Here is a 24,202-nt window from a genome sequence, read left to right on the forward strand (position 1 = left end):
GGGTGACGTAGTAACCATAGTTACACGGGGTGACACTGGGTGACGTAGTTAACACGGGGTGACGTAGTAACCATAGTTACACGGGGTGACACTGGGTGACGTAGTAACCATAGTTATCATGGGGTGACGTAGTAACCATAGTTAACATAGAGACATTCAAGCTCGCGTACCAAACCGTGTTGCCATGGGGGGAAAAAAAATGATAATGAGTGTTTCTTTTTGGACAACTCAAGGTTGCTGTTTTCTTCCCTTGGAACACGACCCAGAGGTTACAGCTGCTGTTTAAAACTAAACGTGACGCGGACACTGAGGTAGATGCCTTCAATCAATTAACAGTGATCAATTAACAGTGATACAGCATTCTGATCAAAAACAATCAATCAATCAATCATTTAAATGATAAAAAAAATTAAAAATAAACATATGAACATTCGTCAAAACACCTGCAGCAGATTCATACTGATGACGTCATATACCTGCGCCGGAAAATGGGATGTTTAATGTCGTGTTCACTTGCTAGTCAGAAACTAGGAAATTCAGACTTTCTAACTGGTTGAACGCGTGTTTAATAACCACAACCGGTCAGCAGGTCGGAAAATTCCAAGTTCCGATTAACACGTGAACACGGAACATGGTTGTTTTGAAAGGAAGCCATTTTGTTTTCGTCACCCTCTACCTGCCTGCCATGTTCTCATCAAGGCAAAACATTTTTATCAACATAAAAAAAATGTTTACAAAAAAACATAATTGAATGTTATAAATCTATTAAATAAAATCTCCAGTTTAAACCCTTTTCATAAATACATATATATATCATGCCTTACAAAAATAGAGATTTAACAATCCAATAACTCCACGAGTCTCAACAGAGCCGAGAAGAACAGATAGCTATTTTTAGAACAGTTTGTTGACACAGAATTAAAACTACGGTCTGTCTTTATTTCTGGTTTACACGCTGTACATGTTGTCAAGAATATGTTTTAGTATAGAACATGATATGATTCGATGTTTACATACAGAACCTCGTCTTATTGATGTCATATCTATACATTACATTATTCAATGTCTACAAACAGATAGAACCCCCCCCCCCCCCCCCCCCTCGTATAGTCATCATTATCTGTCATACATTTTCCCACACCTGTTTCTCAGACTTAGAAGGAGTGTGTTGTCCCGGGGGTCATGTTGACATACATTTTCCCACACCTGTTTCTCAGCCTTAGAAGGAGTGTGTTGTCCCGGGGGTCATGTTGACATACATTATCCCACACCTGTTTCTCAGCCTTAGAAGGAGTGTGTTGTCCCGGGGGTCATGTTGACATACATTTTCCCACACCTGTTTCTCAGCCTTAGAAGGAGTGTGTTGTCCTGGGGGTCATGTTGACATACATTTAACAAAGGACACCACGATCACTGGGTTTACAAATGTCATTATTCATGTGTTGTGGAAGGTGATTCAAGTAACGTCTTCTGTACCTCTGTCTGTTTGTCTCCTCTCCTCTCTGCAGGTCATCAGAGCAGTGCTGCTGCTCCTGTCCATATCAGACAGATTGTTGTCCACCTGGTTTAAATCTCTGTCTGTTTGTCTCCTCTCCTCTCTGCAGGTCATCAGATCAGTGAGGATGTCTCCTGTCCATATCAGACAGATTGATGTCCACCTGGTTTGAATCTATGTCAGTAATGTTGTCCACACAGTTAAATCGGTGTCAGACACATTGTCCATGTGGTGTGTTCTAGACCTGTCAGTGATGTTGTCCAGGTGTATTCTATATCCTGTCAGTGATGTTGTCCAGGTGTATTCTATATCCTGTCAGTGATGTTGTCCAGGTGGTCTATTCTATATCCTGTCAGTGATGTTGTCCAGGTGGTGTATTCTATATCCTGTCAGTGATGTTGTCCAGGTGGTGTATTCTATATCCTGTCAGTGATGTTGTCCAGGTGTATTCTATATCCTGTCAGTGATGTTGTCCAGGTGGTCTATTCTATATCCTGTCAGTGATGTTGTCCAGGTGGTCTATTCTATATCCTGTCAGTGATGTTGTCCAGGTGTATTCTATATCCTGTCAGTGATGTTGTCCAGGTGGTGTATTCTATATCCTGTCAGTGATGTTGTCCAGGTGTATTCTATATCCTGTCAGTGATGTTGTCCAGGTGTATTCTATATCCTGTCAGTGATGTTGTCCAGGTGTATTCTATATCCTGTCAGTGATGTTGTCCAGGTGTATTCTATATCCTGTCAGGTGATGTTGTCCCTAATGGAAAGGCATGTCAGAGCCCTGTCCTCCAGTGAGTCAGGGTTTCCTCATCGTATCCATGGTGTATTTCATCCGTTCCTCGTCTCAGAGGTAAAAGACAGCGACGGTGTTTTCCTCCCGTGGCTTGTGGAGGAGGTCTTCAGGGGTCGTGGGAAACCGCGGGGTGTTGTAGGAAGCTGTCATACAGCAGGAGGACGGCTCATCTTCCACCAACCTGAAAACCACAAGAAAACAACATTCTAGTTCCATGTTGGGGCGGCAGGGTAGCCTAGTGGTTAGAGCGTTGGACTAGTAACCGGAAGGTTGTGAGTTCAAATCCCCGAGCTGACAAGGTACAAGAAAACAACATTCTAGTTCCATGTTGGGGCGGCAGGGTAGCCTAGTGGTTAGAGCGTTGGACTAGTAACCGGAAGGTTGTGAGTTCAAACCCCCGAGCTGACAAGGTACAAGAAAACAACATTCTAGTTCCAGTAGACAGTCAGGTCCCATTTGTGTTTTTCACCTACATGCCTCAGTACCTTTTCAATCCCAATCCAGCCGCTAGTTTATAAAGAACATGTGGTTTCTCTTCAGGCTAATTATTTGACATGGAAATAGGAAACACAAAGTTACAGAACGTAGCGGTGCAGCTGTATGGCTCTGAATAATCATATTGGATGGCAACAGGAACAGGAAATGCACCACAGGAAAGAAGCACAGATTCTGTTAAGACCATACTGTGGTGACACAGGGGACATAACCTCTGCTGAGCTCTGAGCTAAACTCACTGTCAGGATGAGGAACTGACACTAGAAGCTTTCGACATCACTACGCTGGAACACCATTCACCAAAGACCAAACCAGCCTCACGTTGTCTAGAAGGGTCCTGACAGTGTAGAAGGGTTCTGACATAATGTAGAAAGGTCCTGACATAGTGTAGAAGGGTTCTGACAGTGTAGAAGGGTTCTGACTGTGTAGAAGGGTTCTGACAGTGTAGAAGGGTTCTGACATAGTGTAGAAGGGTTCTGACAGTGTAGAAGGGTTCTGACAGTGTAGAAGGGTTCTGACAGTGTAGAAGGGTTCTGCCATAGTGTAGAAGGGTTCTGACAGTGTAGAAGGGTTCTGACAGTGTAGAAGAGTCCTGACAGTGTAGAAGGGTTCTGACAGTGAAGAAGGGTTCTGACAGTGTAGAAGGGTCCTGACATAGTGTAGAAGGGTTCTGACAGTGTAGAAGGGTCCTGACATAATGTAGAAGGGTTCTGACAGTGTAGAAGGGTTCTGACATAGTGTAGAAGGGTTCTGATAGTGTAGAAGGGTTCTGACATAGTGTAGAGGGGTTCTGACAGTGTAGAAGGGTTCTGACAGTGTAGAAGGGTTCTGACATAGTGTAGAAGGGTTCTGACATAGTGTAGAAGGGTTCTGACAGCGTAGAAGGGTTCTGACATAGTGTAGAAGGGTTCTGACAGTGTAGAAGAGTTCTGACATAATGTAAAAGGGTTCTGACATAGTGTAGAAGGGTTCTGACATAATGTAGAAGGGTTCTGACATAATGTAGAAGGGTTATGATATAGTGTAGATGGGTTCTGACAGTGTAGAAGGGTTCTGACAGTGTAGAAGGGTTCTGATATAATGTATAAGGGTTCTGACAGTGTAGATGGGTTCTGACAGTGTAGAAGGGTTCTGACATAATGTAGAAGGGTTCTGACATAATGTAGAAGGGTTCTGAGAGTGTAGAAGGGTTCTGACATAGTGTAGAAGGGTTCTGAAAATAGTGTAGAAGGGTTCTGACAGTGTAGAAGGGTTCTGACAGTGTAGAAGGGTTCTGACATAGTGTAGAAGGGTTCTGACAGTGTAGAAGGGTTCTGACATAGTGTAGAAGGGTTCTGATAGTGTAGAAGGGTTCTGACAAAGTGTAGAAGGGTTCTGACATAATGTAAAAGGGTTCTGATATAGTGTAGAAGGGTTCTGACATTGTAGAAGGGTTCTGACATTGTAGAAGGGTTCTGACATAATGAAGAAGGGTTCTGACAGTGTAGAAGGGTTCTGACAGTGTAGAAGGGTTCTGACATAATGTAGAAGGGTTCTGACAGTGTAGAAGGGTTCTGACAGTGTAGAAGGGTTCTGACATAATGTAGAAGGGTTCTGACATAATGTAGAAGGGTTCTGAGAGTGTAGAAGGGTTCTGACATAGTGTAGAATGGTTCTGACATAGTGTAGAAGGGTTCTGACAGTGTAGAAGGGTTCTGACATAGTGTAGAAGGGTTCTGACAGCGTAGAAGGGTTCTGACATAGTGTAGAAGGGTTCTGATAGTGTAGAAGGGTTCTGACAAAGTGTAGAAGGGTTCTGACAGTGTAGAAGGGTTCTGACAAAGTGTAGAAGGGTTCTGACAGTGTAGAAGGGTTCTGACAGTATAGAAGGGTTCTGACAGTATAGAAGGGTTCTGACAGTGTAGAAGGGTTCTGACAGTGTAGAAGGGTTTGTTTTCTAAGAGCCCTCTGTGTTATTGACTGAGCTTTGAGAGATTAAGCTGCACTCACTTTTGTTCTGGCACTCTCTTCCTCTCACTACTCTATCCTTCCTTTCCTCCCCTCTCTCTCTCTCTCTCTCTCTCTCTACTCTTCCCCTCTCTCTCTTTCTCTCTCTCTCCTCTCCTCCTCCCTCCCTCTCTCCTCTCTCTCTATCCTCTCTCTCTTCTCCTCCTCTCTCTCTCTCTCTCTCTTTCTCTCTCTGTTTCCTTCTCTCTCTCCTCTCTCTCACTCTCCTCTCTTTCTCTACTCTTCCCCTCTCTCTCTTTCTCCTCTCTCTTTTTCCTTCTCTCCATCTCTCTCCATCTCTCTCCATCTCTCTCTCTCTCTCTCTCCACTATCTCTCTCTCTTCTCTCTCCATCTCTCTCCATCTCTCTCTCTCTCTCCCTCCACCATCTCTCTCTCTTCTCTCTCTCTTCTCTCTCCATCTCTCTCTCTGCTCTGTCCTTCCTGCAGCACTGGACCTTTTGTTCATAGCCCCTCTGCCTCAATACAGCCTGTCTACCCAGCTATCTCCATCACACACACACACACACACACACACACACACACACACACACACACACACACACACACACACACACACACACACACACACACACACACACACACATCCTCAAAGAAAACCGAAAACACAGTCTGCACGACACTCCAGGCCATCGACATCATCACAGTTCTATATTGAGTCTGGAGAACAGAGGGAGGGGAGAGGAAGAGCAGAGGAGGGAGGACGATTGGAGGGATTGGGGGGGAACAGCTAAGCAGCCGTCACTTCCTGTTTACTATAGCAGCTTCCTATTCCACACAGAGAGATGAGAGACTGTTGCTGTTACTAGGCACTTTCTGCCGTCTACTGGTCATCTACTGGCACTGCCGTATAGCAAACCCGGTAACCAAGACAACTGACATTTAGCAACACCGCTATCAAGACCACTGACATCTAGTAACACCTCTAACCAAGACCATTGCCCTTTAGCAACACTGCAAACCACTGACATCTAGCAACACCTCTAACCAAGACCACTGACATTTAGCAACACCGCTAACCAAGACCACTGACATTTAGCAACACCGCTAACCAAGACCACTGACATTTAGCAACACCGCTAACCAAGACCACTGACATTTAGCAACACCGCTAACCAAGACCACTGACATTTAGCAACACCGCTAACCACTGCTATCTAGTAACACCTCTAACCACTGACATTTAGCAACACCGCTAACCAAGACCACTGCCATCTAGCAACACCGCTAACCACTGACATTTAGCAACACCGCTAACCAAGACCACTGCCATCTAGCAACACCTCTAACCACTGACATTTAGCAATACCGGTAACCAAGACCACTGCCATCTAGCAACACCGGCAACCAAGACCACTGCCATCTAGCAACACCGGCAACAAAGACCACTGACATCTAGCAACACCTCTAACCAAGACCACTGACATTTATCAACACCGCTAACCAAGACCACTGACATTTAGCAACACCGCTAACCAAGACCACTGACATTTAGCAACACCGCTAACCAAGACCACTGACATTTAGCAACACCGCTAACCAAGACCACTGACATTTAGCAACACCGCTAACCACTGCTATCTAGTAACACCTCTAACCACTGACATTTAGCAACACCGCTAACCAAGACCACTGCCATCTAGCAACACCGCTAACCACTGACATTTAGCAACACCGCTAACCAAGACCACTGCCGTCTAGCAACACCTCTAACCACTGACATTTAGCAATACCGGTAACCAAGACCACTGCCATCTAGCAACACCGGCAACCAAGACCACTGCCATCTAGCAACACCGGCAACCAAGACCACTGCCATCTAGCAACACCGGCAACCAAGACCACTGACATCTAGCAACACCGGCAACCAAGACCACTGACATCTAGCAACACCTCTAACGAAGACCACTGCCATCTAGCAACACCGCTAACCAAGACCACTGCTATCTAGCAACACTGCTAACCAAGACCACTGACATCTAGCAACACCTCTAACCACTGCCATCTAGCAACACCGCTAACCAAGACCACTGCCATCTAGCAACACCTCTAACGAAGACCACTGACATCTAGCAACACCGCTAACCAAGACCACTGACATCTAGCAACACGGCTAACCAAGACCACTGCTATCTAGCAACACCGGTAACCAAGACCACTGACATCTAGCAACACCTCTAACGAAGACCACTGCCATCTAGCAACACCTCTAACCAAGACCACTGCCGTATAGCAACACCACTAACCAAGACCACTGCCATCTAGAAACACCTCTAACCAAGACCACTGCCATGTAGCAACACCGGTAACCAAGACCACTGACATCTAGCAACACCTCTAACGAAGACCACTGCCATCTAGCAACACCTCTAACCAAGACCACTGCCATCTAGCAACACCTCTAACCAAGACCACTGACATCTAGCAAAACCACTAACCAAGACCACTGCCATCTAGCAACATCTCTAACCAAGACCACTGCCATCTAGCAACACCTCTAACCAAGACCACTGCCATCTAGCAACACCTCTAACCAAGACCACTGCCGTATAGCAACACCACTAACCAAGATCACTGCCATCTTGCAACACCCCTAACCAAGATCATTGCCATCTAGCATCTGTCTGTCTGTGGGGGAGGGCTGTGGGAGTAGACTATACTGGGACCTGCCACCTGTCTGTCTGTGGGGGAAGGGCTGTGGGAGTAGACTATACTGGGACCTGCCACCTGTCTGTCTGTGGGGGAAGGGCTGTGGGAGTTGACTATACTGGGACCTGCCACCTGCCTGTCTGTGGGGAAGGGCTGTGGGAGTAGACTATACTGGGACCTGGCACTGCCACCTGTCTGTCTGTGGGGGAAGGGCTGTGGGAGTAGACTATACTGGGACCTGGGACCTGTCTGTCTGTGGGAGAAGGGCTGTGGGAGTAGACTATACTGGGACCTGCCACCTGTCTGTCTGTGGGGAAGGGCTGTGGGAGTAGACTATACTTGGACCTGGGACCTGTCTGTCTGTGTGGGAAGGGCTGTGGGAGTAGACTATACTGGGACCTGCCACCTGCCTGTCTGTCTGTGGGGGAAGGGCTGTGGGAGTAGACTATACTGGGACCTGGCACCTGCCTGTCTGTCTGTGGGGAAGGTCTGTGGGAGTAGACTATACTGGCACTTCCACCTGCCTGTCTGTCTGTGGGGAAGGTCTGTGGGAGTAGACTATACTGGCACTTCCACCTGCCTGTCTGTCTGTGGGGGAAGGGCTGTGGGAGTAGACTATACTGGGACCTGGGACCTGTCTGTCTGTGGGGGAAGGGCTGTGGGAGTAGACTATACTGGGACCTGCCACCTGTCTGTCTGTGGGGAAGGGCTGTGGGAGTAGACTATACTGGGACCTGGGACCTGTCTGTCTGTGTGGGAAGGGCTGTGGGAGTAGACTATACTGGGACCTGGGACCAATGCAAGTCACACATGGTCTCAGGTCTCATGGATAAAACATACAGTATGTCTGTCTACCCAACGCCAGCTATCAGAATCAACGTATTACCGTGTCTGTCGTTGTGAGAAATGAGACGGTTCGCTTTCAGACAACAGTTCTAGAGAGAGGAAGGGGTTTGACACCAGCAACGATCATCAACATTGTTAAACGGGTTTTCAAAACATTTCTAATAAATGCAACAGTTGAACAACGGAATGAAGATCCTCCAATCAGGTAGGGGTTCTAGCAGATGAAACATTTTACTGGCACGAACAAATAATACCTCGAGTTCAGTGATTTTGGAATTTCAGGTTTTCAATTTCTTGTCAAAAATCACGTATTTTTCTTGTCCATATATATACATGTTCTTTATTGTATCAGGTATCTTTTTTTTTAGATGTTGTGATAAAATTTAAATTCAACTATATGTGCCTCATTTGCATGAACACAATTTGCATATATGAATATATTAACATAAAGGGGAGGAGTATGGCTATAACCACCAACCACCTGCTCTGTCTAGACTTCCTCATTAAATACTCTTATTGTCAACATTCTGTTGCATAATTCAACAAGTGTGTCAATAGCAGGATAACCCTCGGATTAATAATCAACAGCTTAGTTCTAGATTACACCTCTAAACATAATCTACATTGTTTTTCCAGATCAGACATCATATCAGTATCAACCCAGTGTTTAGTTTTCACAAGATGCTTTCATTTTATCCCTAATCTAATTTGTAAACATTTTAAATGTATTAAAGTATTACTTTAATTGCACCAACAACAAACAAACAAACAAACAAACAAACAAACAAACAAACAAACAAACAAACAAATTAACACCAATCGGAAAGAAGGCCTAAAAATATGAACACCAATCAGAAAGAAGGCCTAAAAATGAACACCAATCAGAAAGAAGGCCTAAAAATGAACACCAATCAGAAAGAAGGCCTAAAAAAATGAACACCAATCGGAAAGAAGGCCTAAAAAAATGAACACCAATCGGAAAGAAGGCCTAAAAATATGAACACCAATCAGAAAGAAGGCCTAAAAATGAACACCAATCAGAAAGAAGGCCTAAAAATGAACACCAATCAGAAAGAAGGCCTAAAAAAATGAACACCAATCGGAAAGAAGGCCTAAAAATATGAACACCAATCAGAAAGAAGGCCTAAAATGAACACCAATCAGAAAGAAGGCCTAAAAATGAACACCAATCAGAAAGAAGGCCTAAAAAAATGAACACCAATCGGAAAGAAGGCCTAAAAATATGAACACCAATCAGAAAGAAGGCCTAAAAATATGAACACCAATCAGAAAGAAGGCCTAAATTTTTTTTGCACCAAATCAGAAAGAAGGCCTAAAAATATGAACACCAATCAGAAAGAAGGCCTAAAAATATGAACACCAAATCAGAAAGAAGGCCTAAAAAAATGAACACCAATCAGAAAGAAGGCCTAAAGAAATGAACACCAATCAGAAAGAAGGCCTAAAAAAATGAACACCAATCAGAAAGAAGGCCTAAAAATATGAACACCAATCAGAAAGAAGGCCTAAAAATGAACACATATCAGAAAGAAGGCCTAAAAATGAACACCAATCAGAAAGAAGGCCTAAAAAAATTAACACCAATCGGAAAGAAGGCCTAAAAAAATGAACACCAATCGGAAAGAAGGCCTAAAAATATGAACACCAATCAGAAAGAAGGCCTAAAAATATGAACACCAATCAGAAAGAAGGCCTAAAAAAATGAACACCAAATCAGAAAGAAGGCCTAAAAAATGAACACCAATCAGAAAGAAGGCCTAAACAAATGAACACCAATCAGAAAGAAGGCCTAAAAATATGAACACCAACCAGAAAGAAGGCCTAAAAATATGAACACCAACCAGAAAGAAGGCCTAAAAATATGAACACCAACCAGAAAGAAGGCCTAAAAATGAACACCAACCAGAAAGAAGGCCTAAAAATATGAACACCAACCAGAAAGAAGGCCTAAAAATGAACACCAACCAGAAAGAAGGCCTAAAAATATGAACACCAACCAGAAAGAAGGCCTAAAAATATGAACACCAACCAGAAAGAAGGCCTAAAAATATGAACACCAACCAGAAAGAAGGCCTAAAAATGAACACCAATCAGAAAGAAGGCCTAAAAAAATGAACACCAATCAGAAAGAAGGCCTAAAAAAATGAACACCAACCAGAAAGAAGGCCTAAAAATATGAACACCAACCAGAAAGAAGGCCTAAAAATATGAACACCAACCAGAAAGAAGGCCTAAAAATATGAACACCAACCAGAAAGAAGGCCTAAAAATGAACACCAATCAGAAAGAAGGGCTAAAAAAATGAACACCAACCAGAAAGAAGGCCTAAAAATATGAACACCAACCAGAAAGAAGGCCTAAAAATATGAACACCAACCAGAAAGAAGGCCTAAAAATGAACACCAATCAGAAAGAAGGCCTAAAAAAATGAACACCAATCAGAAAGAAGGCCTAAAAAAATGAACACCAATCAGAAAGAAGGCCTAAAAAAATGAACACCAATCAGAAAGAAGGCCTAAAAATACGGACACCAATCAGAAAGAAGGCCTAAAAAAATGAGCACCAATCAGAAAGAAGGCCTAAAAAAATGAACACCAATCAGAAAGAAGGCCTAAAAAAATGAACACCAATCAGAAAGAAGGCCTAACAAATAGTCAACAGGCGTTAAATCCTGGAGGAATCTTTAGCGTTCTGATAGATCCAATAGAAAGACAATGTGTTACGATGAGCCCATTTTCCTGTAACGTTTAACAGGAGGGACAAACGACAGGAAGAAGGAAGAGAATGAAAGAGTCGCAGAAGAGTCAAATGAAAGCAATCAATCAAGAGAGATTTTAGGTGTCGAGTAGATTTTGCCTCACACACAGGAAATAAATGACTGAAAAAAGACAGATGCTCAGGTGGGCGGGGAATGTTGCTATAGTTACTGAGACAGCTGCCCTATCACTTCTGACAGGAAGACACACACACACACACTACACACACTATACACACACAGACAGTAACAATAGCATAACCCTGCCCTGTTACCAGCAGCACAGTCATCTGCTGGGCTCTCTACAGATATACAGTGGGGCAGTATTGGGGGTGGAAACATCATGCTTTGGGGCTGTTTTTCTGCAAAGGGACCAGGATGACTGATCCGTGTAAAGGAAAGAATGAATGGGGCCATGTATCGTGAGATTTTGAGTGAAAACCTCCTTCCACCAGCAAGGGCATTGAAGATGAAACGTGGCTGGGTCTTTCAGCATGACAATGATCCCAAACACACCGCCCGGGCAACGAAGGAGTGGCTTCGTAAGAAGCATTTCAAGGTCCTGGAGTGGCCTAGCCAGTCTCCAGATCTCAACCCCATTGAAAATCTTTGGAGGGAGTTGAAAGGCCGTGTTGCCCAGCAACAGCCCCAAAACATCACTGCTCTAGAGGAGATCTGCATGGAGGAATGGGACAAAATACCAGCAACAGTGTGTGAAAACCTTGTGAAGACTTACAGAAAACATTTGACCTCTGTCATTGCCAACAACGGGTATATAACAAAGTATTGAGATAAACTTTTGTTATTGACCAAATACTTATTTTCCAACATAATTTGCAAATAAATTCATTAAAAATCCTACAATGTGATTTTCTGGATTATTTTCTAATTTTGTATTTTATAGTTGAAGTGTACCTATGATGAAAATTACAGGCCTCTCTCATCTTTTTAAGTTGGAGAACTTGCACAATTGGTGGCTGACTAAATACTTTTTGCACCACTGTACATGAAGTATGGGTAACCCACCACTGTATCCAGGCAGATACTATATCTGTAGGGAACCCACCACTGTACCCAGACAGACACTATATCTGTAGGGAACCCACCACTGTACCCAGACATATACTATATCTGTAGGGAACCCACCACTGTACCCAGACAGATACTATATCTGTAGGGAACCCACCACTGTACCCAGACAGATACTATATCTGTAGGGAACCCACCACTGTACCCAGACAGATACTATATCTGTAGGGAACCCACCACTGTACCCAGACAGATACTATATCTGTAGGGAACCCACCACTGTACCCAGACAGATACTATATCTGTAGGGAACCCACCACTGTACCCAGACAGATACTATATCTGTAGGGAACCCACCACTGTACCCAGACAGATACTATATCTGTAGGGAACCCACCACTGTACCCAGACAGATACTATATCTGTAGGGAACCCACCACTGTACCCAGACAGATACTATATCTGTAGGGAACCCACCACTGTACCCAGACAGACACTATATCTGTAGGGAACCCACCACTGTACCCAGACAGACACTATATCTGTAGGGAACCCAGGGGAACCCACCACTGTATCCAGACAGATACTATATCTGTAGGGAACCCACCACTGTACCCAGACAGATACTATATCTGTAGGGAACCCACCACTGTACCCAGACAGATACTATATCTGTAGGGAACCCACCACTGTACCCAGACAGATACTATATCTGTAGGGAACCCACCACTGTACCCAGACAGATACTATATCTGTAGGGAACCCACCACTGTACCCAGACAGATACTATATCTGTAGGGAACCCACCACTGTACCCAGACAGATACTATATCTGTAGGGAACCCACCACTGTACCCAGACAGATACTATATCTGTAGGGAACCCACCACTGTACCCAGACAGATACTATATCTGTAGGGAACCCACCACTGTACCCAGACAGACACTATATCTGTAGGGAACCCACCACTGTACCCAGACAGACACTATATCTGTAGGGAACCCAGGGGAACCCACCACTGTATCCAGACAGACACTATATCTGTAGGGAACCCACCACTGTATCCAGACAGACACTATATCTGTAGGGAACCCAGGGGGACCCACCACTGTATCCAGACAGACACTATATCTGTAGGGAACCCACCACTGTATCCAGACAGACAATAACATCCTATTCTATGTTCACACTTATCAGGGCCCTATCAGAAGACAGGACACTGTGACACCCGTAGACACGTCCTACCAACAGACAGCCGTTGTACAGAGAGACACTGCCACCTAGCAGACAACTGTGGTACTGCCTCAGAGCCTGACCCACCCGGTAAGTACACGGTCTTGATAGGATTTGTTGTCATACGTAAATGACCGACTGAGGTGTACAATGGCGCTGCTGCCTGAGATATCTGTCTGTCTGTCTGTCTGTCTGGACGGACCAGGATACAGGCTCTTTCTAGAAAAAGGGGAGAGGGAGGGTGTTTGACGACCCTGGGATGTAGAGACCAGGGAACATCAGGGATCTATACTCTATAGACTCTTTAACTGTTAGTGGGACATTATGCATTTAATAGAAGAACACAGTCTGAAATCAGCCACATCAGTGATCCAGATCATTCTATTCATTAATCTGGTTACTGTTCTGTATATGACTGTAGGTCTATATCTAGTTACTGTTCTGTATATGACTGTAGGTCTATATCTAGCTACCCCCCTGTATATGACTGTAGGTCTATATCTAGCTACTGTTCTGTATATGACTGTAGGTCTATATCTAGCTCCCCCCTGTATTTGACTGTAGGGCTATATCTAGCTACTGTTCTGTATATGACTGTAGGTCTATATCTAGCTACTGTTCTGTATATGACTGTAGGTCTATATCTAGCTCCCCCCTGTATTTGACTGTAGGGCTATATCTAGCTACTGTTCTGTATATGACTGTTGGTCTATATCTAGCTACTGTTCTGTATATGACTGTAGGTCTATATCTAGCTACTGTTCTGTATATGACTGTAGGTCTATATCTAGCTACCCCCCTGTATATGACTGTAGGTCTATATCTAGTTACTGTTCTGTATATGACTGTAGGTCTATATCTAGCTCCCCCCCTGTATATGACTGTAGGTCTATATCTAGCTACCCCCCTGTATATGACTGTAGGTCTATATCTAGCTACTGTTCTGTATATGACTGTAGGTCTATATCTAGCTACCCCCCTGTATATGACTGTAGGTCTATATCTAGCTACCCCCCCTGTATATGACTGTAGTCTATATCTAGCTACTGTTCTAAATATGACTGTAGGTCTATATCTAGTTACTGTTCTGTATATGACTGTAGGTCTATATCTAGCTACCCCCCTGTATATGACTATAGGTCTATATCTAGCTACTGTTCTGTATATGACTGTAGGTCTATATCTAGCTACCCCCCTGTATATGACTGTAGGTCTATATCTAGCTACCCCCCTGTATATGACTGTAGGTCTATATCTAGCTACCCCCTGTATATGACTGTAGGTCTATATCTAGCTACCCCCCTGTATATGACTGTAGGTCTATATCTAGTTACTGTTCTGTATATGACTGTAGGTCTATATCTAGCTACCCCCCTGTATATGACTGTAGGTCTATATCTAGCTACTGTTCTAAATATGACTGTAGGTCTATATATAGTTACTGTTCTGTATATGACTGTAGGTCTATATCTAGCTACCCCCCTGTATATGACTGTAGGTCTATATCTAGCTACTGTTCTGTATATGACTGTAGGTCTATATCTAGCTACCCCCCTGTATATGACTGTAGGTCTATATCTAGTTACTGTTCTGTATATGACTGTTGGTCTATATCTAGCTACTGTTCTGTATATGACTGTTGGTCTATATCTAGTTACTGTTCTGTATATGACTGTAGGTCTATATCTAGCTCCCCCCTGTATTTGACTGTAGGGCTATATCTAGCTACTGTTCTGTATATGACTGTAGGTCTATATCTAGCTACTGTTCTGTATATGACTGTAGGTCTATATCTAGCTCCCCCCTGTATTTGACTGTAGGGCTATATCTAGCTACTGTTCTGTATATGACTGTAGGTCTATATCTAGCTACTGTTCTGTATATGACTGTAGGGCTATATCTAGCTACTGTTCTGTATATGACTGTAGGTCTATATCTAGCTACTGTTCTGTATATGACTGTAGGTCTATATCTAGCTACTGTTCTGTATATGACTGTAGGTCTATATCTAGCTACTGTTCTGTATATGACTGTAGGTCTATATCTAGCTCCCCCCTGTATTTGACTGTAGGGCTATATCTAGCTACTGTTCTGTATATGACTGTAGGTCTATATCTAGCTACTGTTCTGTATATGACTGTAGGTCTTTATCTAGCTACCCCCCTGTATATGACTGTAGGTCTATATCTAGTTACTGTTCTGTATATGACTGTAGGTCTATATCTAGCTCCCCCCCTGTATATGACTGTAGGTCTATATCTAGCTACCCCCCTGTATATGACTGTAGGTCTATATCTAGCTACTGTTCTGTATATGACTGTAGGTCTATATCTAGCTACCCCCCTGTATATGACTGTAGGTCTTTATCTAGCTACCCCCCTGTATATGACTGTAGTCTATATCTAGCTACTGTTCTAAATATGACTGTAGGTCTATATCTAGTTACTGTTCTGTATATGACTGTAGGTCTATATCTAGCTACCCCCCCTGTATATGACTGTAGGTCTATATCTAGCTACTGTTCTGTATATGACTGTAGGTCTATATCTAGCTCCCCCCCTGTATATGACTGTAGGTCTATATCTAGCTACCCCCCTGTATATGACTGTAGGTCTATATCTAGCTACTGTTCTGTATATGACTGTAGGTCTAAATCTAGCTACCCCCCTGTATATGACTGTAGGTCTATATCTAGCTACTGTTCTAAATATGACTGTAGGTCTATATATAGCTACCCCCCTGTATATGACTGTAGGTCTATATCTAGCTACCCCCCTGTATATGACTGTAGGTCTATATCTAGCTACCCCCCTGTATATGACTGTAGGTCTATATATAGCTACTCCCCTGTATATGACTGTAGGTCTATATCTAGCTATTGTTCTGTATATGACTGTAGGTCTATATCTAGCTACTGTTCTGTATATGACTGTAGGTCTATATCTAGCTACTGTTCTGTATATGACTCTAGGTCTATATCTAGCTACCCCCCTGTATATGACTGTAGGTCTATATCTAGCTACTGTTCTGTATATGACTGTAGGTCTATATCTAGCTACCCCCCTGTATATGACTGTAGGTCTATATCTAGCTACCCCCCTGTATATGACTGTAGGTCTATATCTAGCTACCCCCTTGTATATGACTGTAGGTCTATATCTAGCTACCCCCTGTATATGACTGTAGGTCTATATCTAGCTACCCCCCTGTATATGACTGTAGGTCTATATCTAGTTACTGTTCTGTATATGACTGTAGGTCTATATCTAGCTACCCCGCTGTATATGACTGTAGGTCTATATCTAGCTACTGTTCTGTATATGACTGTTGGTCTATATCTAGCTACGGTTCTGTATATGACTGTAGGTCTACATCTAGTTACTGTTCTGTATATGACTGTAGGTCTATATCTAGCTACTGTTCTGTATATGACTGTAGGTCTATATCTAGCTCCCCCCTGTATATGACTGTAGGTCTATATCTAGCTACTGTTCTGTATATGACTTTAGGTCTATATCTAGTTACTGTTCTGTATATGACTGTAGGTCTATATCTAGCTACCCCGCTGTATATGACTGTAGGTCTATATCTAGCTACTGTTCTGTATATGACTGTTGGTCTATATCTAGCTACGGTTCTGTATATGACTGTAGGTCTACATCTAGTTACTGTTCTGTATATGACTGTAGGTCTATATCTAGCTACTGTTCTGTATATGACTGTAGGTCTATATCTAGCTCCCCCCTGTATATGACTGTAGGTCTATATCTAGCTACTGTTCTGTATATGACTTTAGGTCTATATCTAGCTACTGTTCTAAATATGACTGTAGGTCTATATATAGCTACCCCCCTGTATATGACTGTAGGTCTATATCTAGCTACTGTTCTGTATATGACTGTAGGTCTATATCTAGCTACTGTTCTGTATATGACTGTAGGTATATATCTAGCCACCCCCTGTATATGACTGTAGGTCTATATCTAGTTACTGTTCTGTATCTGACTGTAGGTCTATATCTAGCTACTGTTCTGTATATGACTGTAGGTCTATATCTAGCTACCCCCTGTATATGACTCTAGGTCTATATCTAGCTACTGTTCTGTATATGACTGTAGGTCTCTATCTAGCTACCCCCCTGTATATGACTGTAGGTCTATATCTAGCTACACCCCTGTATATGACTGTAGGTCTATATCTAGCTACTGTTCTGTATATGACTATAGGTCTATATCTAGCTACTGTTCTGTATATGACTGTAGGTCTATATCTAGCTACTGTTCTAAATATGACTGTAGGTCTATATCTAGCTACTGTTCTGTATATGACTGTAGGTCTATATCTAGCTACCCCCCTGTATATGACTGTAGGTCTATATCTAGCTACTGTTCTGTATATGACTGTAGGTCTAAATCTAGCTACCCCCCTGTATATGACTGTAGGTCTATATCTAGCTACTGTTCTAAATATGACTGTAGGTCTATATATAGCTACCCCCCCTGTATATGACTGTAGGTCTATATCTAGCTACCCCCCTGTATATGACTGTAGTCTATATCTAGCTACTGTTCTAAATATGACTGTAGGTCTATATCTAGTTACTGTTCTGTATATGACTGTAGGTCTATATCTAGTTACTGTTCTGTATATGACTGTAGGTCTATATCTAGCTACTGTTCTAAATATGACTGTAGGTCTATATCTAGCTACCCCCCTGTATATGACTGTAGGTCTATATCTAGCTACCCCCCCTGTATATGACTGTAGGTCTATATCTAGCTACCCCCCTGTATATGACTGTAGGTCTATATCTAGCTACCCCTCTGTATATGACTGTAGGTCTGTATCTAGTTACTGTTCTGTATCTGACTGTAGGTCTATATCTAGCTACTGTTCTGTATATGACTGTAGGTCTATATATAGCTACCCCCCTGTATACTACTGTAGGTCTATATCTAGCTACTGTTCTGTATATGACTTTAGGTCTATATCTAGCTCCCCCCTGTATATGACTGTAGGTCTATATCTAGCTACCCCCCTGTATATGACTGTAGGTCTATATCTAGCTACCCCCCTGTATATGACTGTAGGTCTATATCTAGCTACTGTTCTAAATATGACTGTAGGTCTATATCTAGCTACCCCCCTGTATATGACTGTAGGTCTATATCTAGCTACCCCCTTGTATATGACTGTAGGTCTATATCTAGCTACTGTTCTAAATATGAATATAGGTCTATATCTAGCTACTCCCCTGTATATGACTGTAGGTCTATATCTAGTTACTGTTCTGTATATGACTGTAGGTCTATATCTAGCTACTGTTCTGTATATGACTGTAGGTATATATCTAGCTACCCCCCTGTATATGACTGTAGGTCTATATCTAGTTACTGTTCTGTATCTGACTGTAGGTCTATATCTAGCTACCCCCCTGTATATGACTGTAGGTCTATATCTAGCTACCCCCCTGTATATGACTCTAGGTCTATATCTAGCTACCCCCCTGTATATGACTGTAGGTCTATATCTAGCTACTGTTCTGTATATGACTCTAGGTCTATATCTAGCTACCCTCCTGTATATGACTGTAGGTCTATATCTAACTACCCCCCTGTATATGACTGTAGGTCTATATCTAGTTACTGTTCTGTATATGACTGTAGGTCTATATCTAGCTACTGTTCTGTATATGACTGTAGGTCTATATCTAGCTCCCCCCTGTATATGACTGTAGGTCTATATCTAGCTACTGTTCTGTATATGACTTTAGGTCTATATCTAGCTACTGTTCTAAATATGACTGTAGGTCTATATCTAGCTACTGTTCTGTATATGACTGTAGGTCTATATCTAGCTACCCCCCTGTATATGACTGTAGGTCTATATCTAGCTACTGTTCTAAATATGACTGTAGGTCTATATATAGCTACCCCCCCTGTATATGACTGTAGGTCTATATCTAGCTACTGTTCTGTATATGACTGTAGGTCTATATCTAGCTACCCCCCTGTATATGACTGTAGGTCTATATATAGCTACTCCCCTGTATATGACTGTAGGTCTATATCTAGCTACTGTTCTGTATATGACTGTAGGTCTATATCTAGCTACCCCCTGTATATGACTGTAGGTCTATATCTAGCTACCCCCCTGTATATGACTGTAGGTCTATATCTAGCTACTGTTCTGTATATGACTGTAGGTCTATATCTAGTTACTGTTCTGTATATGACTGTAGGTCTATATCTAGCTACCCCCCTGTATATGACTGTAGGTCTATATCTAGCTACTGTTCTGTATATGACTGTAGGTCTATATCTAGCTACCCCCCTGTATATGACTGTAGGTCTATATCTAGCTACTGTTCTGTATATGACTCTAGGTCTATATCTAGCTACCCCCCTGTATATGACTGTAGGTCTATGCTCTGTCTGGAAAGAGGCTGTAGGTTTATTGTGACAACGTTCCACTACCACAACTCACCTCCACGTGACTGTCTCTCCTGCAGTGGTCATCTTCCTACGTCATAACTGCAGGAGACGTTGTAGCCCGGGCGTCTGAGCAGTTGGCCGTCCTGTTGCATCGTCCGAGGGTCTGTTGGTCTATGTCGTTTCTTTGCTATTGATTCCAACCTGATTGGCTTCTGCATCTGTCATCTGCAGCAGGTCCCCGCCCTCTCCCCTGGTAAATCCACCCAATGGGGGGCTCTGAGTCAGTCATCCGTACGCTCATGACACAGTGACGTCTGTCAGAATCTATTCCAAAGGTTCTTTGGTTCCACCTCTTTTAGCTGAGATGCACCACGGCATGGTGGGGGTTGGAGGGGGTTGGAGGGGGGCAGTGTGGTCTGGTAGTAATCCACTGTAGCGAAGTGATATGGTGATGTCATACGACATCAGAAGACAATGTCGTCGGCCTGGAACGCAAGGTGACTTGATATAATGACGCTGTGGATTTAAGTGGCCAGTAAAGCTGTGGCCTCGGAGTCAGGGGAGGGTTTTTACCGATGACAATATGGGTTTCTATTGATTCTGATACATTTCTGCCTGCAGCATAGGTCTCTGTCTGTCTCGGTCTGTCTCTGCCTGTCTACACTACACCACATATAACCATTCATCCCAGGACATGGACATAGCTGCCAAAATCATCTTGGTTATTATTGAATCATATTTCTACGTAACTCAAGTCGGGCGCTGTGTAGCAACATTCAACAAGAGTAGGTACAATGAAAACACCTTCAATCAGGTCGTCAGTCAAATCCTTCCATTCCTCTGTTCTGTTTGACGTCAGACAATAACATCTTTCCCCTGTCAGAACAGTCTGGAAGGTTGCTATAGAAACTAACCGGCTTCCACACCACGTCTGCAGTTCCCAAACTCTCCACAAAGCGGCGCTCTGGGTCCATCTGCCCGCCTGTCTGAACACAACAAGGTGCGCTTCTCATCCCCCCCACCCCCCTCCCCTTGTCAAGTTGTTAAACGCATTCATTCATGCATCTGTAATATCTCAAGAAGAAGAATCATCTGAGAGACTTGATATTATTGAATGTTTTTCTTTTCTTCTAGTGCACTATTCGCTAAATGAACCTACTTATATAGTTTTGGTGAGATTGTATAATAAAAAAATAATAAAAAAAAAACGAAATGTTGTAAACAATGTCAATAGCATCATATTGATTCATTCGATTCAGATTCGATGCTGTTCGTTATTGATCCGTACATATACATCATTTGAATAGTGCCTGTGGTCGTTTTAGAGGGCAATTGGGCTGTGCGTAATGTCTAGTATCCTCAATGGCTTGTCAAGGTGTGAATGGATGTGCAGCTCCCAGACCGGACACACACCATTCAGACTACTGTGGTTCCGCTATCAAAGACAACGGCATCTCTGCGTGGATGGATAGACCTCTGTTATGCCCATTCCTCATCACAGTTGACAGAGAGGATAGAGGGTCTGCTGCCAGGCAGCGCTGCCCAGTAACACGCTCTCAATAACGGTCTAATGGAAAAACGCACTACTTGGATATGGTGTACATAACTAGGGGGTTTGTGGGTAGAGTCACTGGGTGACCTTGGGGGTTTGTGGGTAGAGTCACTGGGTGACCTTGGGGTTTTTAAGTCATTACAATGCCCTGTAGGTATAAGATTCATTCAAGTAATTTTAGACAAACTGGTCCTATTATATGATATATCAACACCAAACAGGCAGATCAATATGTAAACTTTTAGAAAACGGAAGAAAAAAAATACAGACACGAAATTAGGCTGAATAAATGAGACGTTAATTAGAGATCATGAGTAAAGCTCTACAATAGAGAGAGGGAGGGGGGGGGGTGATCATGGTTGTTGTTTATTTGTTTATGAGGCTAAATATAGCCTCATAATGATGTTTACAACCAACAAGCGAAGAAGAGCTGTGCGCATAACGGAAGACTGTTTTCAGGTGAGATCACGAGTCACGTTTTAATTCATCCACTGATAATCTATTAAAAAGAATTCCTTCAGCATTTAAGAGACGCCGGAAATAAGAGAGAGCCAAACCTTACTCTAGCCAGAGCGCAGAATTGGAGATGTATGCTACTCACAGAAAGAAACGCATGGTTTCTCTGAATATCTTCAAGGCTATGCCTGTTTTTTCCATTGCTGGGTATTTTCTGTTTGCTCTTTATCATACATTAGTGAGTTTCCCCGTGTACGCTTTGTGTGGGCTGCAGTGCGCTTTGTGTGGGCTGCAATTGGTATATTTGATAGAATCAGCGTCCTCCGTGGCTATTAAGTCCGATTTGGAAAGCGATGATGGTTGGCTGTCACTGTTCTTTAATTCACCAAAAGACGGTTGCTGCTGCTGGCCACACGTCACGTGGGTGTATTGAAACTGCTCCTCGTGCTCGGTCTCCCGGTGATAGAAGTAGTTGAAGTTGGACACGATGACCGGGACCGGTAACGCGATGGTGAGCACACCGGCGATGGCGCACAGAGAGCCCACGATCTTTCCGCCGATGGTCACCGGGCACATGTCCCCGTAGCCAACGGTAGTCATGGAGACCACAGCCCACCAGAACGCGTCGGGGATCGAGCTGAAACTGGAGTCTGGATCGTCGGTTTCGGCGAAATAGACAGCGCTGGAGAAGAGGATGACTCCGATGAAGAGGAAGAAAATGAGCAGCCCCAACTCTCTCATACTGGCTTTGAGGGTTTGTCCTAATATCTGAAGCCCCTTGGAGTGTCTGGACAGCTTGAAGATCCTAAACACCCTGACCAGCCGGATGACCCTGAGGATGGCCAGAGACATGGCTTGCTGTCCGTTTCCTTGGTGCTCCGCCAGCTCCAAGCCCAGGGTGATGAAATAGGGCATGATGGCCACAATGTCGATGGTGTTCATCATGTTTTTGAAAAAAGCAGGCTTGGAGGGGCAGGCTAGGAACCTGACAAACAACTCGAAGGAGAACCAGATGATACACAAAGTTTCCACTATGAAGAAAGGATCTGTGAATGGATTGGGCTTTCTAGAGCTGTTAGTTCCATTCAACGCCAGCTCATTGTCCCAATGTTTCTCCTTTTCATCCCTAAACTCAGGCAGCGTCTCCAAACAGAAGATGACAATAGAAATTAAAATCACCAGAACAGAGACAATAGCAATCCCTCTGGCGGGTCCCGAACTCTCGGGGTATTCGAACAGCAACCAGACCTGTCGTTGAAACTCATTTTCTGGCAACGGTCTCTCCTCTTCTTTTATAAATCCCTCATCCTCCTTAAAATTCTCGATCACATCTTCTCCCATTGGTAAAATTTGATCTCCTCCATAAATATGTCCAGGGGTACGTTGACGGGTCTCCTGAGGCGGCCGCCAGACTGGTAAAAGTAGAGGATGGCGTCGAAGCTGGGTCGGTTCCTGTCGAAGAAGTACTCGTTCCTCAGAGGGTCGAAGAAGCGCATTCTCTTCCTCGGATCCCCCAGTAAAGTGGTGGGGAACTGAGCAAGCGTTTTCAGCTGGGTTTCAAAGAGCAGCCCGGAGATGTTAATGACCACGCGCTCACAGCACTCCTGGTCCGTCCGCTGATCCACCGGGTCCAACACATCTTGGGACAGGGCTGTTAGTGCCACAGTCTCATCGTGGTTCTCCCTGGGCACTACTGTCATGTTTCTCCCCCAAAGGGCAACAGCTTCTGTCTCCAAAGACCCCGCTAGTGTCTGTGTCGTAATCCCCTCCCTTACTCGTGCGTTTTTCAGTCCTTCCGCGCTATTTTGTGACCAACAAGACCAAGCAGTCACTTGTGGAATGATGAGAAGGGCTCCGCTCTCTCTGTCTCTCTCTCTCTTCTGTCTCTCTCTCTCTCTGTCTCTCTCTCTCTCTCTGTCTCTCTCTCTCTCTCTCTCTCTCTCTCTCTCTCTCTCTCTCTGTCTCTCTCTCTCTCTCTCTCTCTCTCTCTCTCTCTCTCTCTCCTGTCTCTGGTCTCTCTCTCTCTCTCTGTCTCTCTCTCTCTCTCTCTCTCTGGTCTCTGTCTCTGTCTCTTCCTCTCTCTCTCTCTCTCTCTCCTCTCTCTCTCTCTCTCCCTCTCTCTGTCTCTGTCTCTCTCTCTCTCTCTCTCTCTCTCTCTCTCTCGCTCTCGCTCTCTCTGTCGCCTCTCTGTGTCTCCTCTCGGTGTCCCTTCTCTGTCTCCTCTCTGTGTCTCCTCTCGGTGTCTCTCTGTGTCTCTCTGTGTCTCCTCTCTCTCGGTGTCTCCTCTCGGTGTCTCTCTGTGTCTCTCTGTGTCTCCTCTCTCTTGGTGTCTCCTCTCTGTGTCTCCTCTCTCTCAGTGTCTCCTCTCTGTGTCTCCTCTCTCTCAGTGTCTCCTCTCTGTGTCTCCTCTCTCTCTGTGTCTCCTCTCTCTGCCTCCT

The 24,202-nt window shown here is 43.8% G+C and overlaps 1 protein-coding gene across 1 annotated transcript; it reads right to left on the reverse strand.

Annotated features, from left to right (window-relative positions):
* Positions 1-274: 274 nt before the first annotated feature.
* LOC109877349 (shaker-related potassium channel tsha2) lies at positions 275-23,551 on the reverse strand. Its single transcript, XM_031815460.1, is given in 3 exon segments — positions 275-2,469; positions 19,809-23,107; positions 23,110-23,551. Coding segments are annotated over 2 exon segments (1,470 nt in total). The 5' UTR covers positions 23,465-23,551; the 3' UTR covers positions 275-2,469; positions 19,809-21,992.
* Between the last annotated feature and the right edge of the window lie 651 nt (positions 23,552-24,202).

The sequence above is a fragment of the Oncorhynchus kisutch genome, unplaced genomic scaffold (genome assembly GCF_002021735.2).
Source record: "Oncorhynchus kisutch isolate 150728-3 unplaced genomic scaffold, Okis_V2 Okis09a-Okis19a_hom, whole genome shotgun sequence".
NCBI classification, from domain to species: domain Eukaryota; kingdom Metazoa; phylum Chordata; class Actinopteri; order Salmoniformes; family Salmonidae; genus Oncorhynchus; species Oncorhynchus kisutch.